This window comes from Zalophus californianus, chromosome 17 (genome assembly GCF_009762305.2).
Source record: "Zalophus californianus isolate mZalCal1 chromosome 17, mZalCal1.pri.v2, whole genome shotgun sequence".
NCBI classification, from domain to species: Eukaryota; Metazoa; Chordata; class Mammalia; order Carnivora; family Otariidae; genus Zalophus; species Zalophus californianus.
In genome coordinates, this window is record NC_045611.1 from 6,955,848 (window position 1) to 6,975,150 (window position 19,303).

Here is a 19,303-nt window from a genome sequence, read left to right on the forward strand (position 1 = left end):
TGAAACATCAGCCGGGGGTCTAAGGGACCTCTCTTATTTATTTATTTTTTTTTATTTTTAGAGAGAGCATGAGTGAGGAAGGGGGGTTGGGAAGGGCAGAGGGAGAGGGAGGGAGAGACTCTAAAGTAGGCTCCATACCTAGCACAGAGCCCGATGTGGGGTTCGGTCTCATGACCCTGAGATCACGACCTGAGCCAAAATCAAGAATCGGACCTTTAACCGACTTAAGCCAGCAAGACACCCCCCCTTGTATTATTTTAAATAGATAATTTAGTGGGGGCATCTGGGTGGCTCAGGCAATAGAGCACATGACTCTTCATCTCAGGGCTGTGAATTCAAGCCCCACGTTGGGCATAGAGCTTACTTAAAAAAAAAAAAATAGAAACAGAAAAGAAAAGAATACGATGGAAGATGAGCCACAAGTCTAGGAAGCTCTGAGTTCCCTCTGGAGGGACTGGGTCACCTCTCATCTCCAGCGTGGTGTCTTGCGACAAGGAGCTGGCATGACAAATGTTTGTTGAACTAAACATTGACTTATTCATTCTTTCAACAAATATTTACTGAACACCCACTGGGTATTATATGAGGTCCTGGGAACCCAACAGGGAGCAAGACAGACAAGGTCGGTGGGTTAATAGAGCCCACGTCCAGGGAGTGTGTGGGGGGAGTAAGATGCACGGGGAAGAGGGACGGGAAGCAAGCAAAGGGAATGAAAGCCTGTGATAAGGACTAGGTGTCAGTTATCTGTTGCTGCATAACAAACACCCCCAAACACATGACTCCACAGAACCGCCGTTCATTTCCTCACAGTGCTGCAGCTTGGGCTGGGCTTGGCGGGAGGGTCTTTCGCCGGTCTTGCCTGAGGCCCCTTGTCACCTCCCCTGGCATCTGGCACCTGGACTGAGGTGGGAGGGCTTCAGCGGGCCTCACCACGCCTCCCCTCTCTCCACAGGGCCTCATTATCTGAGAGTCTAGCCGGAGGGCTTCCTGACAGGGTGGCTGGAGGGTTCCAAGAGAGCAAAGGCTAAGCTACATGGCCATCCCGGGCCGGGCTCTGGAACCAGCTCAGGGTCACTTCAGCCACTCTCTATTGGCCAGTGAGTCACGAGACCAGCCCAGATGCAGGAGATGGCTCCATGAACTCCCAGTTTTTGGTGGCAGCAGCTGCAAAAGAGCATGGCCACGTTTGTCCATTTATCCCCAGCTAGAAAGACATACATCAGGTGATGAAAGAGGGCAGAAGTCAGAAATCAGGCCCACAGACATAGTTGCTTGGTCTGAACAGTGTTACCATTTTTGGAAAAATTGAATCGACTTTAAATGCAGAGACCAGACCAAAACCACGTAAAACTCCAGGTTTTCTAGCTTCTTTGGAAAGGTCAGGAGGTCTGGCCACGCTGGGCCCCCATTTCTGCACGGCAGGCTGCAGAGCACTAGCTCAGAGGCGGCTGCCTCCACCAGGTTGGGGGGGGGGCCTCTCCTTTTGCCGCTGCTCTTGCCTCCCCAGTGATGTCTAACCCTGGGACTGAGTGTCTGTTCCCATTTACGACTCTTCGGCTTTGTTACTATGACAGTGGGGCTGAGGGGGAAAGCAAGAAACATCGCCCCTACCTGAGAGATGAGCTGAGAAGCCCATGTTTGGTTATTATCTGTATTTGTAGAGAATCAGCAGTTGATTCTCTATGCCTCTGCTTCACTTTGGAACCTTTTAGGCCTTTTGGCATTTTCAGGCCTTCTGATACAGAGCTGGGGGGAGAGGGGCAGAGAAGCTCTCCATAAAGCGGTGCCATCGATGCCACACCCTGAAGGATGAGGAGCCAGGATGAGTGATGGGTGAAGAGGCACAGCATGTGCCAATGCCCTGTGGTCACAGAGGGATCCTGTGGTAAGGGGAGGTGTCAAGTGGCATAAAATGAGGCTGGAGCAGTGGGTAAGAGACATGTCGCTGTGGTTCGGAGCCTACAGTGTGAGGATTAGGTGTCCTTCCCAAGCTGTGAGACAGCAGCAAAGGGTTTTTAAGCAGGGGAGTAACACGGTGGGACTTCCAAAGACTGCGAAAGCAGATTGCAAAGGGAGGGGGCTAGGATTTGGGGGATGGGTTTTCCAGTTGAGTTGGGTGGGATTGGCAGAGATCAGTGATGAAGACAGGAGGGGCTGTCTGTCGAGATTCCTGGTCCTCGACACTGTCCGAAGGAAGCCTAAGTAAGGAGGGGCCTCCAGCAACTCAGGCGGGCCCAGGGACTTCTACCGTAGCCTCTGTAGAGTAGGAAGTCTGCGGGGCGCAGATCTGGGGAGAGGTAGGACCAGTGAGCTCTGGCCCCTGAAAGTCTTGGCCACATCGGGCCAACGATGGAAGCAGGTGTCTTATTTCCAAGACGTGTGAAGATGGATGGTTCGCAGCTCTGGCTGCACATTAGGGTCCCCTCCCTGGGCGCCTCCGGGCTAAGCAAATTCCAATTTCTAGGGGCGCCTGGGTGGCTCAGTCAGTTAAGCGTCTGCCTTCGGCTCAGGTCATGATCCCGGGCTCCTGGGATCGAGCCCCGCTGAGCAGGGAGCCCGCTTCTCCCTCTCCCTCTGCCTGCCGCTCTGCCTACTTGTGCTCTCCCTCTCTCTCTGTCCAATAAATAAATAAAATCTTAAAAAAAAAAATTCTAACTTCTAGAAGGTGGGGCAGTGTGAGTTTCCCACAGCTGCTGTGACACACAGCTGCAGGCTGAGGGCCTTTACCCTCTTGAAGTTCTGCAGGCCGGAGGTCCAACAAGGGTCTCAAGGGGCTGCAGTCAAGCTGAGGCAGGGCGGTCTTCCTTCAGGAGCCTGCTGGGGAGAACCATCCCTTGGCCTCTTCCAGCGTCTGGAGGCTGCTTGTGGTCCTTGGCCTGTGGCCATGTCCCTCCAACCTCTGCTGCTTCTGTTGTAACGTCTTCCGTTTGGCCCTCTGGCCTCCCTGTTACAAGAACCCTGGTGAGGACATGCGGCCGACCTGGATACCAGAGAATCATCTCCTCATCTCAAAACCCTTCGGTGAATCACATCTGCGATGTCCCTTTGGCCACGTCAGCTCACAGGTTCCCCGGTTTGGGGGTTAGGACATGGACGTACTTGGGACGCAGCGGGTCCCTTCCCACCTGCCACGGGGCTGAGGTGCCTCAAGGCTCTTCTGCATAGTGGGTAGAGCCACAGGGAGGTCCCCGAGCACGGCTGGCTCTTCTGGCCTCGTCTTGGGGTGCTGTGGGGACCCCTGGAGGGGACACTTCGTCAGCGCCAATCCCACTGTACTGTGTCTAACGACAAAAAGAGACGGCGAAAAGGCAAAAGCACAGTTGCAGAAAGAACACAGGCCTAGGTATCAAGAGACCTGGGTTCAAATCCCAGCTCTGCCTGAGACCAGCCACATGACTTGGACTAAGGGACTCAAACAGCTTGTGCTCTTCTCATCTGTTAGGTGAGGGTCATGATCTTTAAGCATGTTGTGAAGATAACCGGCTGCAAAGGACCCGGCATGGGATGGCGGGTGTCCAGTGGATGCTGGCCACCAAGTCTCTGGGCAGTTCAAAGGGTGCGGGGGGGGGGGAGACAGCTAAGGAGCCGACCCCCCAGGCAGGTGATGTCTCCTGTTCTCCCTCCCTCCCTGCCTCACGGCTGCGTCGGGGAAACACAGCGCTTGCGGCAGCTCTAGAATCTGGAGAATCTGGCCCAGCTGGAATTGTTAGTCAGTTTCCCCTTTCCTGGCCCTCGCTGATAAGTATATCCTGCTGGATAAAAATATATCTACCCTTACGGTAAGATTCCCAGGCTGGGAATTCTCTGAGCATCCCCGCCTCCAGGCTGAGGGAGCGGGCATTGCCTTTTCTACAGACAATCTCGCGGCGGCTCGGGTTCCCCCGCAGTGGTGAGGGGGCGCGACCTCGCCGCCCTGCCATGCTCTGGGACTGAGACAGGTCGCTTACTGCCACGGGGAAGAGGCGGGCCGGGTTGGGCGGTGGCGACAGGGCGCAAAACACGGCTCCTTTTCCAACCTGTTTATAAGTAGCAGTGCTGAGACAAAAGCTTAATAACCAGCACAGGGTCTTGCCGAGTGTGGGCCACGGCCCTCAGCCACGGCCCTCAGCCACGGCCGAATACTAGCTGAGTTCTCCCCCACGACCCCGTGGCCATACGTCCTGTCATTGTCCCCGGGAGACCCGAGGCACAGGGGAAGGGCTCTCGGCAAAGAATGAGTTGGTGGCAGAGACTGGATTTGAACCCAGCAGTCTCATTTAACTAACTGGCTCCTCTTGAATCTAATTTAGAAACATAGTTCAATTCCCTGATGGCGTGGAAGACATCAGCAGGTCACCCAGACACTGGCAGGCCCACAGGGGTGCCACCCCCAAGTGGCCTCCCCACACTGCCAAGCTGGCCCTCTTTATCCTGATCTTGCCCGCTCAGGGCCGTCTGTCTGCAGCACACAGCACTTTGCGTTTGACACCGGACTCCCGAATTCCTCAGTCTTCCCAGCGTGGCAGCCTCCAAGTGGATCTGTTTCCTTCATTGTTCTAGTCCAACCTTCATTGTTTTTTATTGAGGTTAACTTTACATAACACAAACCACTGAAAAGTGCACAGTCCGGTGGTATTTAGTACAGTCCCCATGGCGTGCAAGCATTTCTACCCAGTTCCAGAACATTTTCATCACCCCATGCCCATGAGCACTCATGCCCCAGCACCCCCCCCGCCAGGCCACGGCAACTTCAGTTCTACTTTCTGTCTCTAGGGATTTGCTTTTTCTGGACATTCCATATAAAGGGAATCCTACGTGGCCTTTTGTGTCCGGCTTCTTTCACGTGACATCATGTTTTCAAGGTTCTCCTGCGCCTCATTCCTTTTTCTGGCTGGGTAATATTCCACTGTATGGATGGGGCCCAGCTTGTGTACCCATCCATCCCTGATGGCCATTCGGGTTGTCTCCACCTTGTGACTATTGTGAACAACGCTGCTGGGAACATTCGGGTATCGGAGTCCCGATCGGTTTTCCACAGCTGCTGTACCATTTCATGTCCCCCCCAGCAGCGCGTGAGGGTTCCGATGTCTCTACACCCTCAGCAGCCCTGGATACCCTCTGCTGTTTTTTATGATAACCATCCTAGCGTGTATGAAGTGTTGATCCTCTTTTGAAAGCAGAGCAGAGACACCACCCGGCCCACCTCACTGATCCAGTCCAGGAAATGGATTCCCAAGGTCATCCTAGAACTCAAACCCTCTGCCCTCATGGCCCATGGCCCCTGCAGTCCCCGGGGTGACTTTATTAACAGGGAATGTGTGGAATGCAGAGAAGATCCTTGGGTACAAACAGACTGGGGCCTGCCGAAGCAGCTGACCCCGCCCTCGGAAAAAATCCAGGGCAGATAACTCAGAGCACGCCCCTCTCACACCCAAATTTCAGAAGCTACTCTGAACCACAGGCAGGCCATAGGAATGAACTCCCTCAGGTTGTCCGGAAAGCTACACGTTTTTTCTTTTTTTTGGAATCAAAACACAAGAATGAACCAGTACAGGTTTCTTTTAAAATAAAACTCACACAAACCCACTCAAACTTAGTCTTAGTTTTTTTAAAGATAGACCTTGACTCTCACTGGCTTGTTTCAGCTAAAAATGGTGGCGGTGGCAGCATGGACCCTCCTAACAGGCTCCCGTCTGGGAGTCTCCCCCCAGCTGACCCTTTCAGCCGCAAAACTCGATTTTCTACCCTTGGCCATTAAGGAAACAAATGAGTGGCTTTCAGAAAGAGGTGGGACGCTGGACGGCCTGGGCTTGGATCCCAGCTCTGCCCGCCCCCCCCCCCCCCCCCCCGGGAACACCGGGCCCATGGGTTTGGCAGAGTGACAACTTCTCTGGGCCTCAGTTTCTCTGCTATAAAATGGACGTGAGGTGCTTATCTCCACCTGTGTCAAAACCAGCAAAGTACCCCTCCCCCATTTATAACAGGCAATCTCAGGTATGTTCCTCCAGGACTGGGTTCGTGTGTGTGTGTGTGTGTGTGTGTCCAGGACTGGGTTCGTGTGTGTGTGTGTGTGTGTGTCCAGGACTGGGTTCGTGTGTGTGTGTGTGTGTGTGTGTGTGTGTGTCCAGGACTGGGTTCGTGTGTGTGTGTGTGTGTGTGTGTGTGTGTGTGTGTGTGTGTCCAGGACTGGGTTCGTGTGTGTGTGTGTGTGTGTGTGTGTGTATGAAATATATACTCATTCCATTATATATGTTCCATTTCCTCTTCTCCTGCTGTGATTTCAGGAGTGATAGACTTACATAACTTCAACATCACTAGTAGATTCTCTAAGCTCTTTGCCCCTGACCTTCGGTAGAGATCTCCCTTTGGCACATCTTCAGCAGCACTGGTCATTGCAGGCTTGCTGTCTCTGGGCAAGGCAGCAAAAGGAAATTAGAGAGACTTCTATCTGCCACAGAAGGAATTCTCAAACATTTAACTACATTGCTGATATCAAGCTCCTCTATTACTCTTTAAGTGTAATTTCTTTCTCTCTTCCAAGAAAAGGAAATTTGAAACCGATTTTTTGGGGAAGGACAGAGTAGAGACTTACTCTGGTAGGGCTGGAAGCCACCAAGGCAATGACCGTGGAGAGTGGCCAACAAGGAGTTGATCTTACATCGAGTGTCACGATCCAGGCAGCTGAGACCCAAACTGTTTCAGCTGTGGTGTGAAAAAGACAATAATCCGTTTGGAAATCAAGTCAAGCTTTATCGATGATGCAAATTTACTAGGAGCCGCTGTAAAAATTAGAACCAATCAGAATGCCTCCCCCATCAAATTGTTTTATTAGGTTAATTAAACAGCTTAAAGACAATTCATTTTGTTCGGTACCCTTCTAGAAAATATTTCAAGTTTTAAATGAACTTCCAATACATAAAACAAAATTACTTTACCATAGACAAATTTCAGATCAAAATACAACACTCTGTTTCTGTTTTCTTACAGTTATAAAATCCAGTCAATACAAACTACATAAAAAAGATAAAACACTTTCACTGATCCTCGGTACAAGAGAACAGCACGATTGCAGGTGTTCCCCAAGCACAAGTCCCGCGCTCGCAGCGAGGGATCGACCCACAGTTACCCCACAACACACTGAAGCAGGTGAACAAAGTGCGTGCTACTGGATTGGACAAAGGGAACATACCCTTTTTGCATCTTGTAAACCATCAAGCAACTCTGTAAGAAACGTTACTAATTCAAAGTTACTTCCACTTTGCTAAATTTCATACCAGCAAAGGAAGAGAAAGTTACTCCAAAGAACAAACGAATACATTTGGACCACAGGATGTTTGAGACATGACATTTCAGCAAAATCAAGTCAGCACAATTTCTCTACTGTCCTATTGAGTTTGAAGAGTACAATTCTACAAGCTGCAGTTTCCTGGTAACACAAGTATTTCCAACTGTCCGTACAATGTCTTTCCTTTAGCTTCTGTGTATTTCACTGCAAATCTCTGGTTTTCTTTTTTTTTTTCTTTTTTTTTAAAGCAGGAGGTGCTTCCTGAAAGATCAGGATACCTATCACACACAGTACAACCTCAACTGTACACACATCTGAGCAGACTGCTCCGCTTGGAATCTTATCAGATAATAAAAGCTGCAGGGTTTAAACTAAAACGATTCTGTATGTGCCATGTCAGAAAACATAAATATGTTAATTAAACAAAGACTGCTGTTTAACCAGATGAATTCTGATACGGTGTCTTCTGAACTTGGTATTTGTGCAATTTTCCTTATGGCACGAAAATCATCAAAATGGCAAATCAAGAGCGTGCTAAAAACCAGTTCTTGACAATGTCATGCATTTACACCTGGTACCACAGAGGTCACGGGCCAACAGGGGCATCGCTGGCCGTTTTAAGGAATTTTAAGGAATTCCTTTGATCGTTTTCTTCTAGCAGGAGATCTGCATTAGTGATACAAACCAAGTGAATCCACAGGTGCATCACGAGTTATGGATGGGTCTCATTCACAGAGATACAAGCATCTCCATTACCGGGGACATACAGTGATAACATGAAGTCTGCCCGAGCCTGCCTAACGTGCTTCTTTACTATGGTTTCTAAGGAGGATGGGAGCGGAGGGGGTAGGAGCGGGGAGCGGCTTCTGTTAAAGGCGTGGACCACCCCAGTTCTGCAGAGGCACACTCACACACGGCAGGCTGCCGTGAGCTCTCGACATTTCTGCCGAGGCCATGATTCCTGCTGTTCGGTTGTCAGAATTCACAAATGGTAAGATTCGAAGCAAAACAGGTATCGCTGTGTCCCTGGCAACAGGGAGGGGTGCAGAAGTGAGGAACCAAACAAAAGCTATGTGACAAATGAGTCAAAAGGAAAAGAATCCCATCAGCAGAAAAAGCCACTGATGGTTTCATTAAGCAAGTGTTGCTAAATAGTCTGTGCTTTTCTCCACTAAAGGCCACTTGATACATCTCCCACCATAAAATTATCTGCCCCGTGGAATTTGGCTGTTTTCATGGAGAACCTGAATTCTGAGGTCCCACGGAGGGGAAAAGATGCTGTGAACCCACGTACATTGGTTTGCTTTTAAGCTCATGACACACTTTTGCTCCATGTACCAGATCCTGCATAATTTTTTACAAAGCATTAAGAGTCAAATTCAGGAACCACATGCTAGATTAATAGTAATACACGTATTTTCTGGAGTTTCTTCTGAAGCAAAAAAATCCCTTTTGAAAAAAAAATATGAAAAGATGGTCTCTCTCTGATTGTAAATGAGCAAGTCTAATTTCCGATTCTACTCACAATTTGAGCGGCGTGTTTTTAAGTCCGAGCTAATGAAGAGAAAAGGAGCCTGCTGTGGTCTTGCTGTGCTCTGATGAGCCCAGGGGACGAGCCGTGCGGCGGGTGTGCGGGCGGCCGGGGTGCAGGCAAGCCCCCCAGCCCCCCAGCAGGCCTCACCATGCCATGTGGGGCCCGCACAGTGCCTCACGGCTGGGTGCTGAGGTAGTACGTGTGGCTCAGAGGGGAGCCTGTGGGGCAGGCGGCCGCGCCGGGCGCCAGGGACACTGCTCTAGTCTACAGCGGCCTCGGGAGCCTCCGCTCTGCAGCGGGCCGTGTCTCAGGAGGAGCCGGGCAGCGTGGACTCTGGAACCCCCCTGGGGCCCGGGGCACAGGTCTGGCTCTCTTCAGCCAGGGCCAGCTGGCTGTGGGAAGTGCGAGTCACAAAGGCTGGGCCAGGAGCTCCCAGAAGAATGCCTTTTCAATAAATAATTTTAGGCTAATGGTCTGGGGACAAGAAGAGGTTTTTTTGTTTTTCTTTTGATCCCCCTCTTTGGGATACATCCCTTACAAGCCGTTAAAAGCCCAGCTAGGACAGGGGTGGGATGAGGAGCAGAGGGTAGGGCAGGAAGGCCAAGCAGAGGGTGTAAGTAAGAGGACCCTTGGAAACGAGACCAAAATAACCTCTTTCACCCTGACTGAAGTCCCTCAACTGGTGCAGAGGGACGTGCCAACTGAGGGGGACCCCGTTTCCTGGAGACTCCACCAGCAGGGTCTTTGGGCAGCCGTGGCGGGACATGGGGAGGAAAGCCAACACTGGTTCAAAGAGAGCTTATTATAAGCCAAGACGACTCGAAAAATCGGGAGAAAATGCACCCAAGAAATGGGAGAGCACAGACCACTCCCTCCCGGGGACTTGGGTGCATGCCCTGGCTGATGTCTGGTTCCTCTGTTTTGGGGCAGATCCTTGCCAAGGCCAGTGGGGCCAGAAGAGACATGAGTCGGGGGTGGCCTCCCTCCCCTCCAGGACTAAGACTGCCTTGTGCCTTCATAGAAGAGAGAAAGCAAAACCATGAGAGGAATCAGATCCCTTGGAAACTCTTCTCAAAGGACAAGACTCCATCGAGCTGGAAGGGGCCCGAGGAGGCCGACTAGCCCAACCCGCCCAGCACACGAGCCCCCTCAAGAGCATCCCTGGCCTCAGTCATCTAGGTCCTGCTTGAAAGAATGCAATTTTTACTTATCAGCTTTCTTACATCTGCAGAGGTACTGACAGATTTCAAGCAAAAAGTAGATAAAAAGCAAGAATCGCTGTTCTAGTTGACAATACGGTTTTACGGAAATCTCTAGAACTGTGCCTATTTCTGAAAGTTCTGCTGAAGAAGGCCGTGGCTGTTGGCCGGAGGCCACAGTGAGGAGGCCACGGACAGGAGGCCACGGACAGGAGGTGGACAGGGAGGAAAGGAGGGAGCACAGGTTGAAAGGAACAAAGACTGCTCTCCTCAAAGTCAGTGTAGAAGTACAACCCCCCCCCCTTTTTAACTAAACTGTTCGCCTGCAAGGAGCTTTGGAGATGGTGACCAGTATCCTGCCACAAAGCAAGAACTCTTTCACTGATGCGGTCGTGCTGCAAGGACTCTCCTACGGAACGTGTTCAGAGACAAGTGCTCAGGGCCACAGAGGGTCCCCATCTTACCATGAGGCCACTCTGTCTCAATGTCTGCTGTTGGCCTAAGCCACACACACCTGCTGGTTCTAAAGACATCCCCACAGGCCAGAGCCTTAGGACTCTCCAATGGTGGCACCTGGAACTGGCAGCTAAATGCTGGGGGTCTGGGGCCCATCAGTGCAGTTGGAGGACGAAATGGCAGAAAGAGACTTTCTTTTCTGGCTACCAGTCCCACACCCAAACACTATTCTTTTTTTTTTTTTTTCTTTTAATTTATTTTTAAAAGTATGTTCTACGCCCAACATGCGGCTTGAACTCACGACCCTGACATCAAGAGCCACATGCTCTGCCAACCGAGCCAGCCAGGCGCCCGTATTCTTGTTTTTAAACAGTCGGCTTATGTTCAAATTATCAGTGATTCCCCGCCCCACACCTTTTTTCTTTCTTTTTCATTTAGGAACTATCTTTTCTGAACCTGGATACAAGACTCTCTATTTAGCCATTGATCATATTGTCATAGTGCTGTGGACCCTCACAACCACCACTTAATCCCTCCCAGCACTTTTCTCGGCCTTCTAAATTTTTATACACGCCACTAAGAAAAGCCTTACAAATGGCCACAGCCACGGCACCTGCGGCCGTCCTGGGCAGCGCTATCTGGCACGGCTGTTCCGTCCACTTCTCAGCCCCGTCAACCCCATTTCTCCTTTCTTTTCTCATTCACAGAGACAGCGAGCATGACTTTATAGAATGCCTTTCATGCTGCCCCATCTGCTGGTCCCAGGGCGGGAACTGGAGAGGAAGTGACCGTATGGAAGGGTTCAGGAGCTCACTTTCGGTAACATTTTCTTAAATAACCCTACTTTATTTGAAGGTGCAAAAGTTCTACACATACACACATACTTGTAACACAAATTTTGTTTGCTTAAGTTTCACATAGCATCCAAGTTAAAAGAGAACAGGTATACCGATCTCAAACAGAGATCTAAAATATCTTCCAGTTTATTCGACCAGTATAGGTTGCTACTTGTGACATCTTAGGGGAAAAAGAAAGATTCAACTTTGGTAAAGAGTTTTAAGTATTATTAGAGGGCTTCATTAGGCAAATTTTGAATGAGGGTTATTTAAAACAACTCTAAATATTCCAAGCACGTATTAGGAGATGGTTCAGCTCTACAGAATCATCCTGAATTCAAATATTAGAGCAGCAGAAAAGCAGTGGCATGGGTCCAGAAAGTAAATCATTTTATCAACACAAACATCCATTTACTTATAGACCCTGTTGCAGCCGACATTCCAATGGGGAAGCACGAAGGCCAGGACACGCAGCGAGGACACTGTCATCCCCCCACCCCCGGGGCTCACAATCAGTGACCCGAAGCTGAGGTGAGCCAACACCGCGGCCGCAGTTACGGCTCAAGCACGGGGGTGCTGGGTTCTCACCTTCATTACATCCCTGATCTTCACAGCAGCCCAAAGAGGTAAACACCCACGTTTATCCTACGTCTGCAGGTAAGGATCTGGGCTTTAGGGCTTTAGGGCTCCTGAAGGTCACAGCCTGCGGAGCTAGTCTTTGAAGCCATCTGCACCCGGCACCATGGCCTGCGCATGCTCGTAGCGACTAGGTTTGCTTGGTAAAGTACACAAAGTGTTTACACATGCTTTCCTCAAAATAAATAACAAGGTTGGGGCTCTAAGGCGGTACGTCTTGGTTCTCTTGGAAACCACTTAGGGAAATGTCTCATGCCTGCTGCCAGCCCCACGTAGTACTGTAATGTGGGGAGAAACTCTGCCTTTCGCTCTAAAAAGTACAGGTTGGAAAACTAGATCACGGCAGCGCACAGTGACAGTTCCGTTGTTAGGTTTTACCTGGTCCGTAGATTATTCCCAGTACACTAGGTGTTTAGGAATGGGCATAACTCTTTTGCACACTGGGAATGCTGGGTAATTCCCGTGAGAAACCACTCTGGGAAGGGAAGGTCTGACTGACTGGAGGAATTGGTGGGCCTCACGGCTCCCCCTACCTTAGCGACTAGGGAAGCTGACAGATGCTGGCGAGGACCAAGCCACATGGAGAAGGCACGTTCCGCTGATGCTCAGAACAAATCCAATCACTCATTTTAAGTATGATGCACTTCTATGTTGTTTGGTCAACCTGAACCCTGTACTTAGGAAATACTTTCAGATTTCATTTTAAAACCCTAGACTGTCAGAACCAAAAGAGAAGAGGAATCTACTAATGAACCTCTATTTTTATCAAAAGTAAAGATTCTTGGGAAACAAATTCACGAAAACACACTTAATAGCTCCCTAAACTGCTCACAGTAGCACATTGTAGACAACGAAACACAGTAGCCCCAAGCATCTAAACTCCACATGCCGGGTCAGAGTCCACATAGACACCTTCTCCTGTCTGATCCTAACAGGATGGGGAGTAAGCCCTCGGTTTTACACAGCAGTGCTGTTTAAATATACTACTTTTCTACGTTATGAAAACACAGTCTTTTAAAGACTCTTTAAAGTTCAAGTTGAGTTTCAAGTAATCACTTTGCAGCAGCTCTAGGAGAATGATTGTTCCTCCTGATTAAAAGTGCCTATTCAAGAAAAAAAAAGTAGTAAAATGGAAAATATGCCTTAAGAGAATTGTATTCCTCAAGGCCGCCCGCTGCTTGCTTCCAGGCTTTTGTTAAAGGACAGAATGTGTTGAATTCTCCTAAATTGGCAGGGGATCAAGCACAACCCTACATAATGAGGTAGCCGAGAACCGAGTTTTTCCTATAAACACAAAGAACAAGGGAATAAGTGCATGTAATTCTCATCCAATTAAACAGGAAACATGATAAACAGAGCTACATATAGTCATATTTATTCCAAGTTCACAGGTTTAACTGGAAAAAATGTAACCCAAGGTTCTAACGTACACCTTATTTGTAATTGATGAGTAGGATCCATAAAAATAAGGTAATTTAAAACCTAGGATTTTTATGGAAATGCTAAAAATAAAGGTCTAATAAATATAATTTGCCGACCAGAAAGACAGTTGAACCTGCATCTGCTTGGGGTCCGAATCATCGGAAGTGGCCACGTATTAATACGGGTCACGTGAATGGCCTGATCTGAAAGTACCCAGGCTGTGTGGGCTGCCTTCCTCCTCCGGCTTGTAACTTCTCTAACGCACATCACAGTGACTGAAGAATTGACAGCAGCTTTGCTGGGCCACGAGGACATCAATACCCAAAACTATAATTAGCCTACATTCCGGCTGAGCAGCAATTTTAAAGTATTAGTTTTTATCTCAAAAAAAAAGAAAGAAAGAAAGAGAGGGAGAGAAGGCGACAGGTATTTCCCCCTAGGTAATTATGGAAGGCTGTTTTATTTATCAGATACGTGATGAGGAAGGGGAGAAGTTTAAAGACCCAATCACTTAGAGAATGTCAGGGACAGAACGGAAAGTGAACAAACCTTCCCCAACCGTGAGCACGCAGACCAAAGAACACAGAGGCATAAGTGAGCTCCTCAGATGTCACATAAACACAAGGACTGCCGTGAGACAAAGCTGAGATATATTTAACATTAAAAATAGAATCCCTTCTGAAAAATACAAAAATTTTAAAAGTTTTACCAGTTGGCTTGCCAAAAAAATAGCAGAAGTCTCTATTTCCATACTACGGACTTCACCGCCAGCAGGCAGCGAAGCCTCAACCTGATCGCATGTGCTTCTCCCACATAGGCAAGTCGGCCATCCCTCACCTTGATACATTTCTATAATTTCTGAACTGGCTAGAAAGAGTACTTCAGGGGTTATTAGAAAGTTAGCAAAAGACTTACTCCAGCATTCTAAGACACAATTTCTTCTGCCTTACTGACTAGACGGGGTAAGAAAAACAGTAAAAATGACGCTTCAGATCTTTAAAAGGAAAAAGTGCTTTTCTGTCAACACAAACAGTACTTCTGTTCTTACGACATTAATAAATCCTTAAATTTCCTCTAGCTAACTGACAAAGGAAACCAAAGATCTTTCAGCTTATATCTTTGTAACTTGTGAAGGACATGTGTGGGGGCTTAAGTTGTACCACAAATAATTATTTTATGACTAAAAATACTTGTGTGCCTAGAAAATTAAGTGGGAGTCTCAAAGGCTGAACAGTGAAATGATAATACAAAGACCCGGATTCTGCTTCTGGTTTCTACTCACATATGAGGTGGGGAACAAGGCCCCATCTACTGCGCCTCAGAGACTGCTCTCTGTCCAAGGGCGGCGGCGGGGGCGGGGCACTGCACCCATCACAGAGACGTGAGGATCAAAGCAGTATGTTCTGGAAAAGGCTGGGAGCCACACATAAAAAACAATAAATAAAGCCCAACATTAAACGTGATAAACGGCATTAGGTGTGCTGAAGATAGGGTGCCTGAAATCCTATAGAACATATGGACACCACAGAGGTCTGCGTCCATATGTCAGGCACTCTGCATTTTTTATTCTGTACTAGTTTCTCACTCTATAAGGCCAGCCCATCTGTGCCTAAAGTTTCTCATTTAAAATACAGCAAAATAAGTTGCTCATGGAGAGGACTTCTCAATCCTGTGACGAACATCGCTTTGACTACAAGGGTACTGTATGCAGTGGCCAACCATTTACTGACTACCTGCTATATGCCAAGCACTGGGATTAGCAGATGGGCAAAGACAGGGTCGCTGCCTGCCCACAAGAAGTTTATGATCTAGAGGGAGGGCAGCATGACAGCTCCCCAGAAATCCAAACAGAATTCTTGGTGGGTGCTCTAGAAGCGTTTGCTGATTAAACCCAGGGCAGCTTTTCTGCACTAATCGGAGTCTCCTCTCTCCCTGGCTCCACAAAGGCTCACGGACATGACGGGCAGCCACAGAACAAGGCAGTCTTACCCTCCCCCCAACAAACCAGGTGCTTTTTAAGGGGGTTCCAGCGCCTTTTAAATCCATGCCAAGTGCCACCTCATTCTTTCCCCAGATAATCAATTGTCCTCATCTGACCACAGGAGGCCCCTCTGGAATCAAGCAGGCCAGCAAGAAGGTAATACTGCAGTGTTTTTAGCACTCCTTGGAAATCTTTTTGGTTTGGTACACTGAAGTAGGAATGCACCAGATGGAACCCCAATGGATCAAGGCAGCTAAAGAATTTGTCTGAAAACCTAACTTACTACCATGAGGAATGAGGCGTCACGGCAAACACAGCCCTAACGCTACCAGGTCAATGTAAGGATGTGCTTCCTGTAAACGGCACTGTCAAAGCCTCATTGAAGCGGCAACATAACCAGACACTTCAGAACAAAGAGTATACCATCCATCATCGTCCAGACACTTGTCTTTGGCTGTCGCAGTCTGAGGAACGCCTACCATTAGCTATCAGTTCCTCACAGCAATGAAAATAAAGAACTGATGAAATAAACAATGAATTTAAAAATTTCTTAGGCCACATCTTTATAGCCCAGCGACTATATTAGTTGGCAAACACTGTTCTTAATCCCACTAAAGAAATGCAAACACCAAGTAAAACTTACCACCAACTACAACTCTGTGAATAGTTACACCCAACATGAGTTTAACACAGTAGTATAAACTGAAGGGCCACGGGCTCAGGAATTTATCTGAAGCACCAGGAAACAGTAAAATATGTAGTCTCGAACTACAATTGAAAAAGTAAACATATATAAACACACTTACCAAGTTACATCACACACATTCTCTCTCCCTCTCACGCTTTTCCCTCCGGCAGGATACAAGCACCCTCACACACTCACAAAAAACACTTCGTTTTAAATTAAACACTTACCTCTTCGAAAACTCTCTATTTGGATGCATTAAACAAACAAACAAACAAACAAGCCTACTTTAGACTGTAGCCTAGGAGAGATCCTTTAAATATTCACTGACTAACCTGAGACAACTTTCCTTCTGTTGGTGGGATAATGAAAATACATTGCACTTCCCCCAAAGGTATTTTATTTAAAATTTTAAGATCTACCCTCAACTGCGAATTCCAACCTACGCCTGGTAAAAGTGCCTTATGAAAAAGAAGTATTAAAAATTTATCAAGAAAAGATGTTTCAAGCATAAGCGGAATGTTAAAACAAACCTGCATGAGTTAAAATTTATTTCACAATACTGAAGTGTCATTTACAAAAAAAAAATAATTTTGGAACATAATAAAATTAAATATATTCCTACACTTTGACATAATATTTTAATATATATATATTATATATAGGAAAATAACAGCTTGGCACTTAGCAGCTTCTGTTGGTTATAGCATCCCATATTATGTGGCAAATTTATTTTAAAAAATATTACCTAATTTCTGTAGCTACCGTGTCAATGAACTGAATAAAAAACTAAAAAAATAAGTGTTTTTATAAAATGAATTTACCAAGTCATGCAGGCACTGAAAATATTGCAATAGGGAACCATTCACTCCTAAACAATGAATTGTCTCCTTGGAGAGGCCTGGCGTAGACTGGGAAGAATTTTAAACTTCAAAAATTAAAGAGAGAGAGTTGCTGAGTGTCATGTCTTTCATAGGGCATCAGTCACTACTTTAATGTACCTCAGCTGCAACTTCTGAAGGCCAAGGTTCTGTTCGGTACAGGGCATGTTACCAAAGAAAATTCACTTTTTCAGCTATTTGTTTCCCCTAAAAAATGAATATCTAATTGGAAAAAGAAGTTTGCTTTTTCTGTAGTAGCCACGTGGCTTGCTTTGATAAAAAGGTAGCCCAGGCATCACTGGGAAAGTGTGCAGACTATAGCTGACTGGTACACACAATACACAGGAAAAAAGGTCAGCTTTGCTGTATACGTGAATGTGTGGCAAATCTGGCCCAGTGCCTCTGATACAGAAGATAAACACCACCCGCCTTCTTTTACCAGGATCTTCTGCCACACACAATGTTCTTTAGAACCCCCACAGGCAAGGCTTCTTCCAGCAGCTTTTATAGCATTGCACTGACTCCTAATAGGTATAGGAATAAAAACTGTAGATAGGGGGTTACCCTTTCTTCTGTTCATGGGTGGGGAAACATAAGCGATGTTTCATAGGCATATTGTTAACAGCATAAAGCATTCCATCTAGGAAGTTTCCACAAGAAACTCCTATTCTCAAATTTATAACCAAAGGATACATTTATACATTTATTAATCATTAAGACAAAATACTGCTTCTTACAGCCATTTACCAAGAGGGGAAAAAAAAAAAAAAGCTGTAGAAAACAATTAGAAATGAAGAGCTCTGTATTAAATTGATTAGAAATCTGATATTGCATAAAATTCAAATTATGACATCATCAAGCACTGTGAAGTCCCTGATTGCACATTAAGGTGGCATAATTTGAATGGAAAACAAAGTATCTCACACGATAAGTGCTACTAATGACAAACTTTTACCCCCAACAGGAAGTGGGGTAGCGTGGGGTGACATGGGAGTGTGGGAGAGGGGTGGAAGGTGGAGGAAGAAGTGAATTTGCTCTACTATGAACAGAATGAAATTAAGTTGAGGTAGTTTATTCTACCAGCCAAACTTTACTTATAACTTAATTTGTCTAAAACTCTTGCTAGTGAACGGCATTGAGAAAATTCTGCTACAAAGACTAGATCCTTAACGCAGGTGCGCGTTCTAAGACAAGTTTTCAATCCTTAATGGTAGTAAACAAGACTTTGTGTGCTTTCGGACAGAAGGAAATTTTTGATCCCTATATAATATTTTGTCTGGACAGTTTTTGTAGTCATGGCAGACCTTTATGATTTGTCTGACGTAGGTCTTCTAGAAAATCTACTCTGCTTCATAACCTCGTGTTTATAAAATGGTTCTGATTATTTGCAAGGAGGAATGGCACCGCATGAGAGCCTTCACAACCCCAGAAATCATGGCATGATGTATCTGAATCAACACAGAAGTTAGCAACTTCCCTTCAACTCACACGAGGGCTGCAACCCGACTCAGGGATTTATTGAACCTTTAGATGACTAAGATAGAATGTCATAAAAGAGAAATTTTATCTTAGTTTCAATTCATGATAATATAGTTTAAAAAAGATTCTTCAGACACAGTACTAGTAGCAAATGGACACTAACTGGCATACAGTCCAATCTAACATGTTCGGCACAAACCTTATTTGTCGGGCAGGGTTGGGCATGATATTTCCTTCCAAGTGTAGCAGAAAAGCAATCTTGGTATGTCTGGATATGTGGATTTGCATATACGGATTTTTGTTTGTTGACCAAAGCCAGGTACTTGAACACAGCAGTCACTCAGACATGCATTCCCTTCAGGGAAGATGCACCTTAAGATTTTAACTTCAATATTTTACATGATACCGATTCCCACCTCCCTTCCCCCTTTGACATGGACTAGCCTCCGTCTGTCTGCAGACACATCTCCCTGGAGGAACGGATTCCTCCCTTTCAACAGTTACAGGTTCTCCCAAACAAGAGCTGGAGCTCAGGCTTCTAAGCATTACAGTAAGACCACCAGAGTTACCATACAAAGCCGGGCACACAGAGCAATTTTCGGCTGCCACCTCTGTTCCCCTCACAGAAAGCCGTGTTATGGTGTGCTTGGTCAGGAGCTCTGCTTCTGCTCTGCCTCCTCTTCAAGGTGAATGAACACGGATACGGAATAAGCCCTGCTGGAGCTGCAGGCGGAAAAGCTTGCAGTTTGCAATGCGTAAGGCTGCACACCCGGTGCGGCGAAGGTCAGACGGAAGGAGTGGTTTCGTGTGGTGCCAGGTTCCTGTGCTTCTTTTAAACTCACGCACGTAGTCGTAATTGGTACCTAGACCGCGAGAAGCAGCACAGGTGACACAACATGCCTTGGAGTCACCAGGAAACAGATCCAGCTG

The 19,303-nt window shown here is 47.1% G+C and overlaps 1 protein-coding gene across 1 annotated transcript in view; it reads right to left on the reverse strand.

The window, feature by feature from the left end:
• Window positions 1–6,790: 6,790 nt before the first annotated feature.
• The window catches only part of GAN (gigaxonin), a 61,821-nt gene continuing 49,308 nt past the window's right edge, over window positions 6,791–19,303 (reverse strand). The window contains exon 11 of the mRNA XM_027617675.2: window positions 6,791–19,236. Within this exon, the coding sequence (XP_027473476.1) occupies window positions 19,055–19,236 (182 nt within the window). The 3' untranslated portion in view covers window positions 6,791–19,054. The remainder of the gene's footprint in view (window positions 19,237–19,303) is intronic.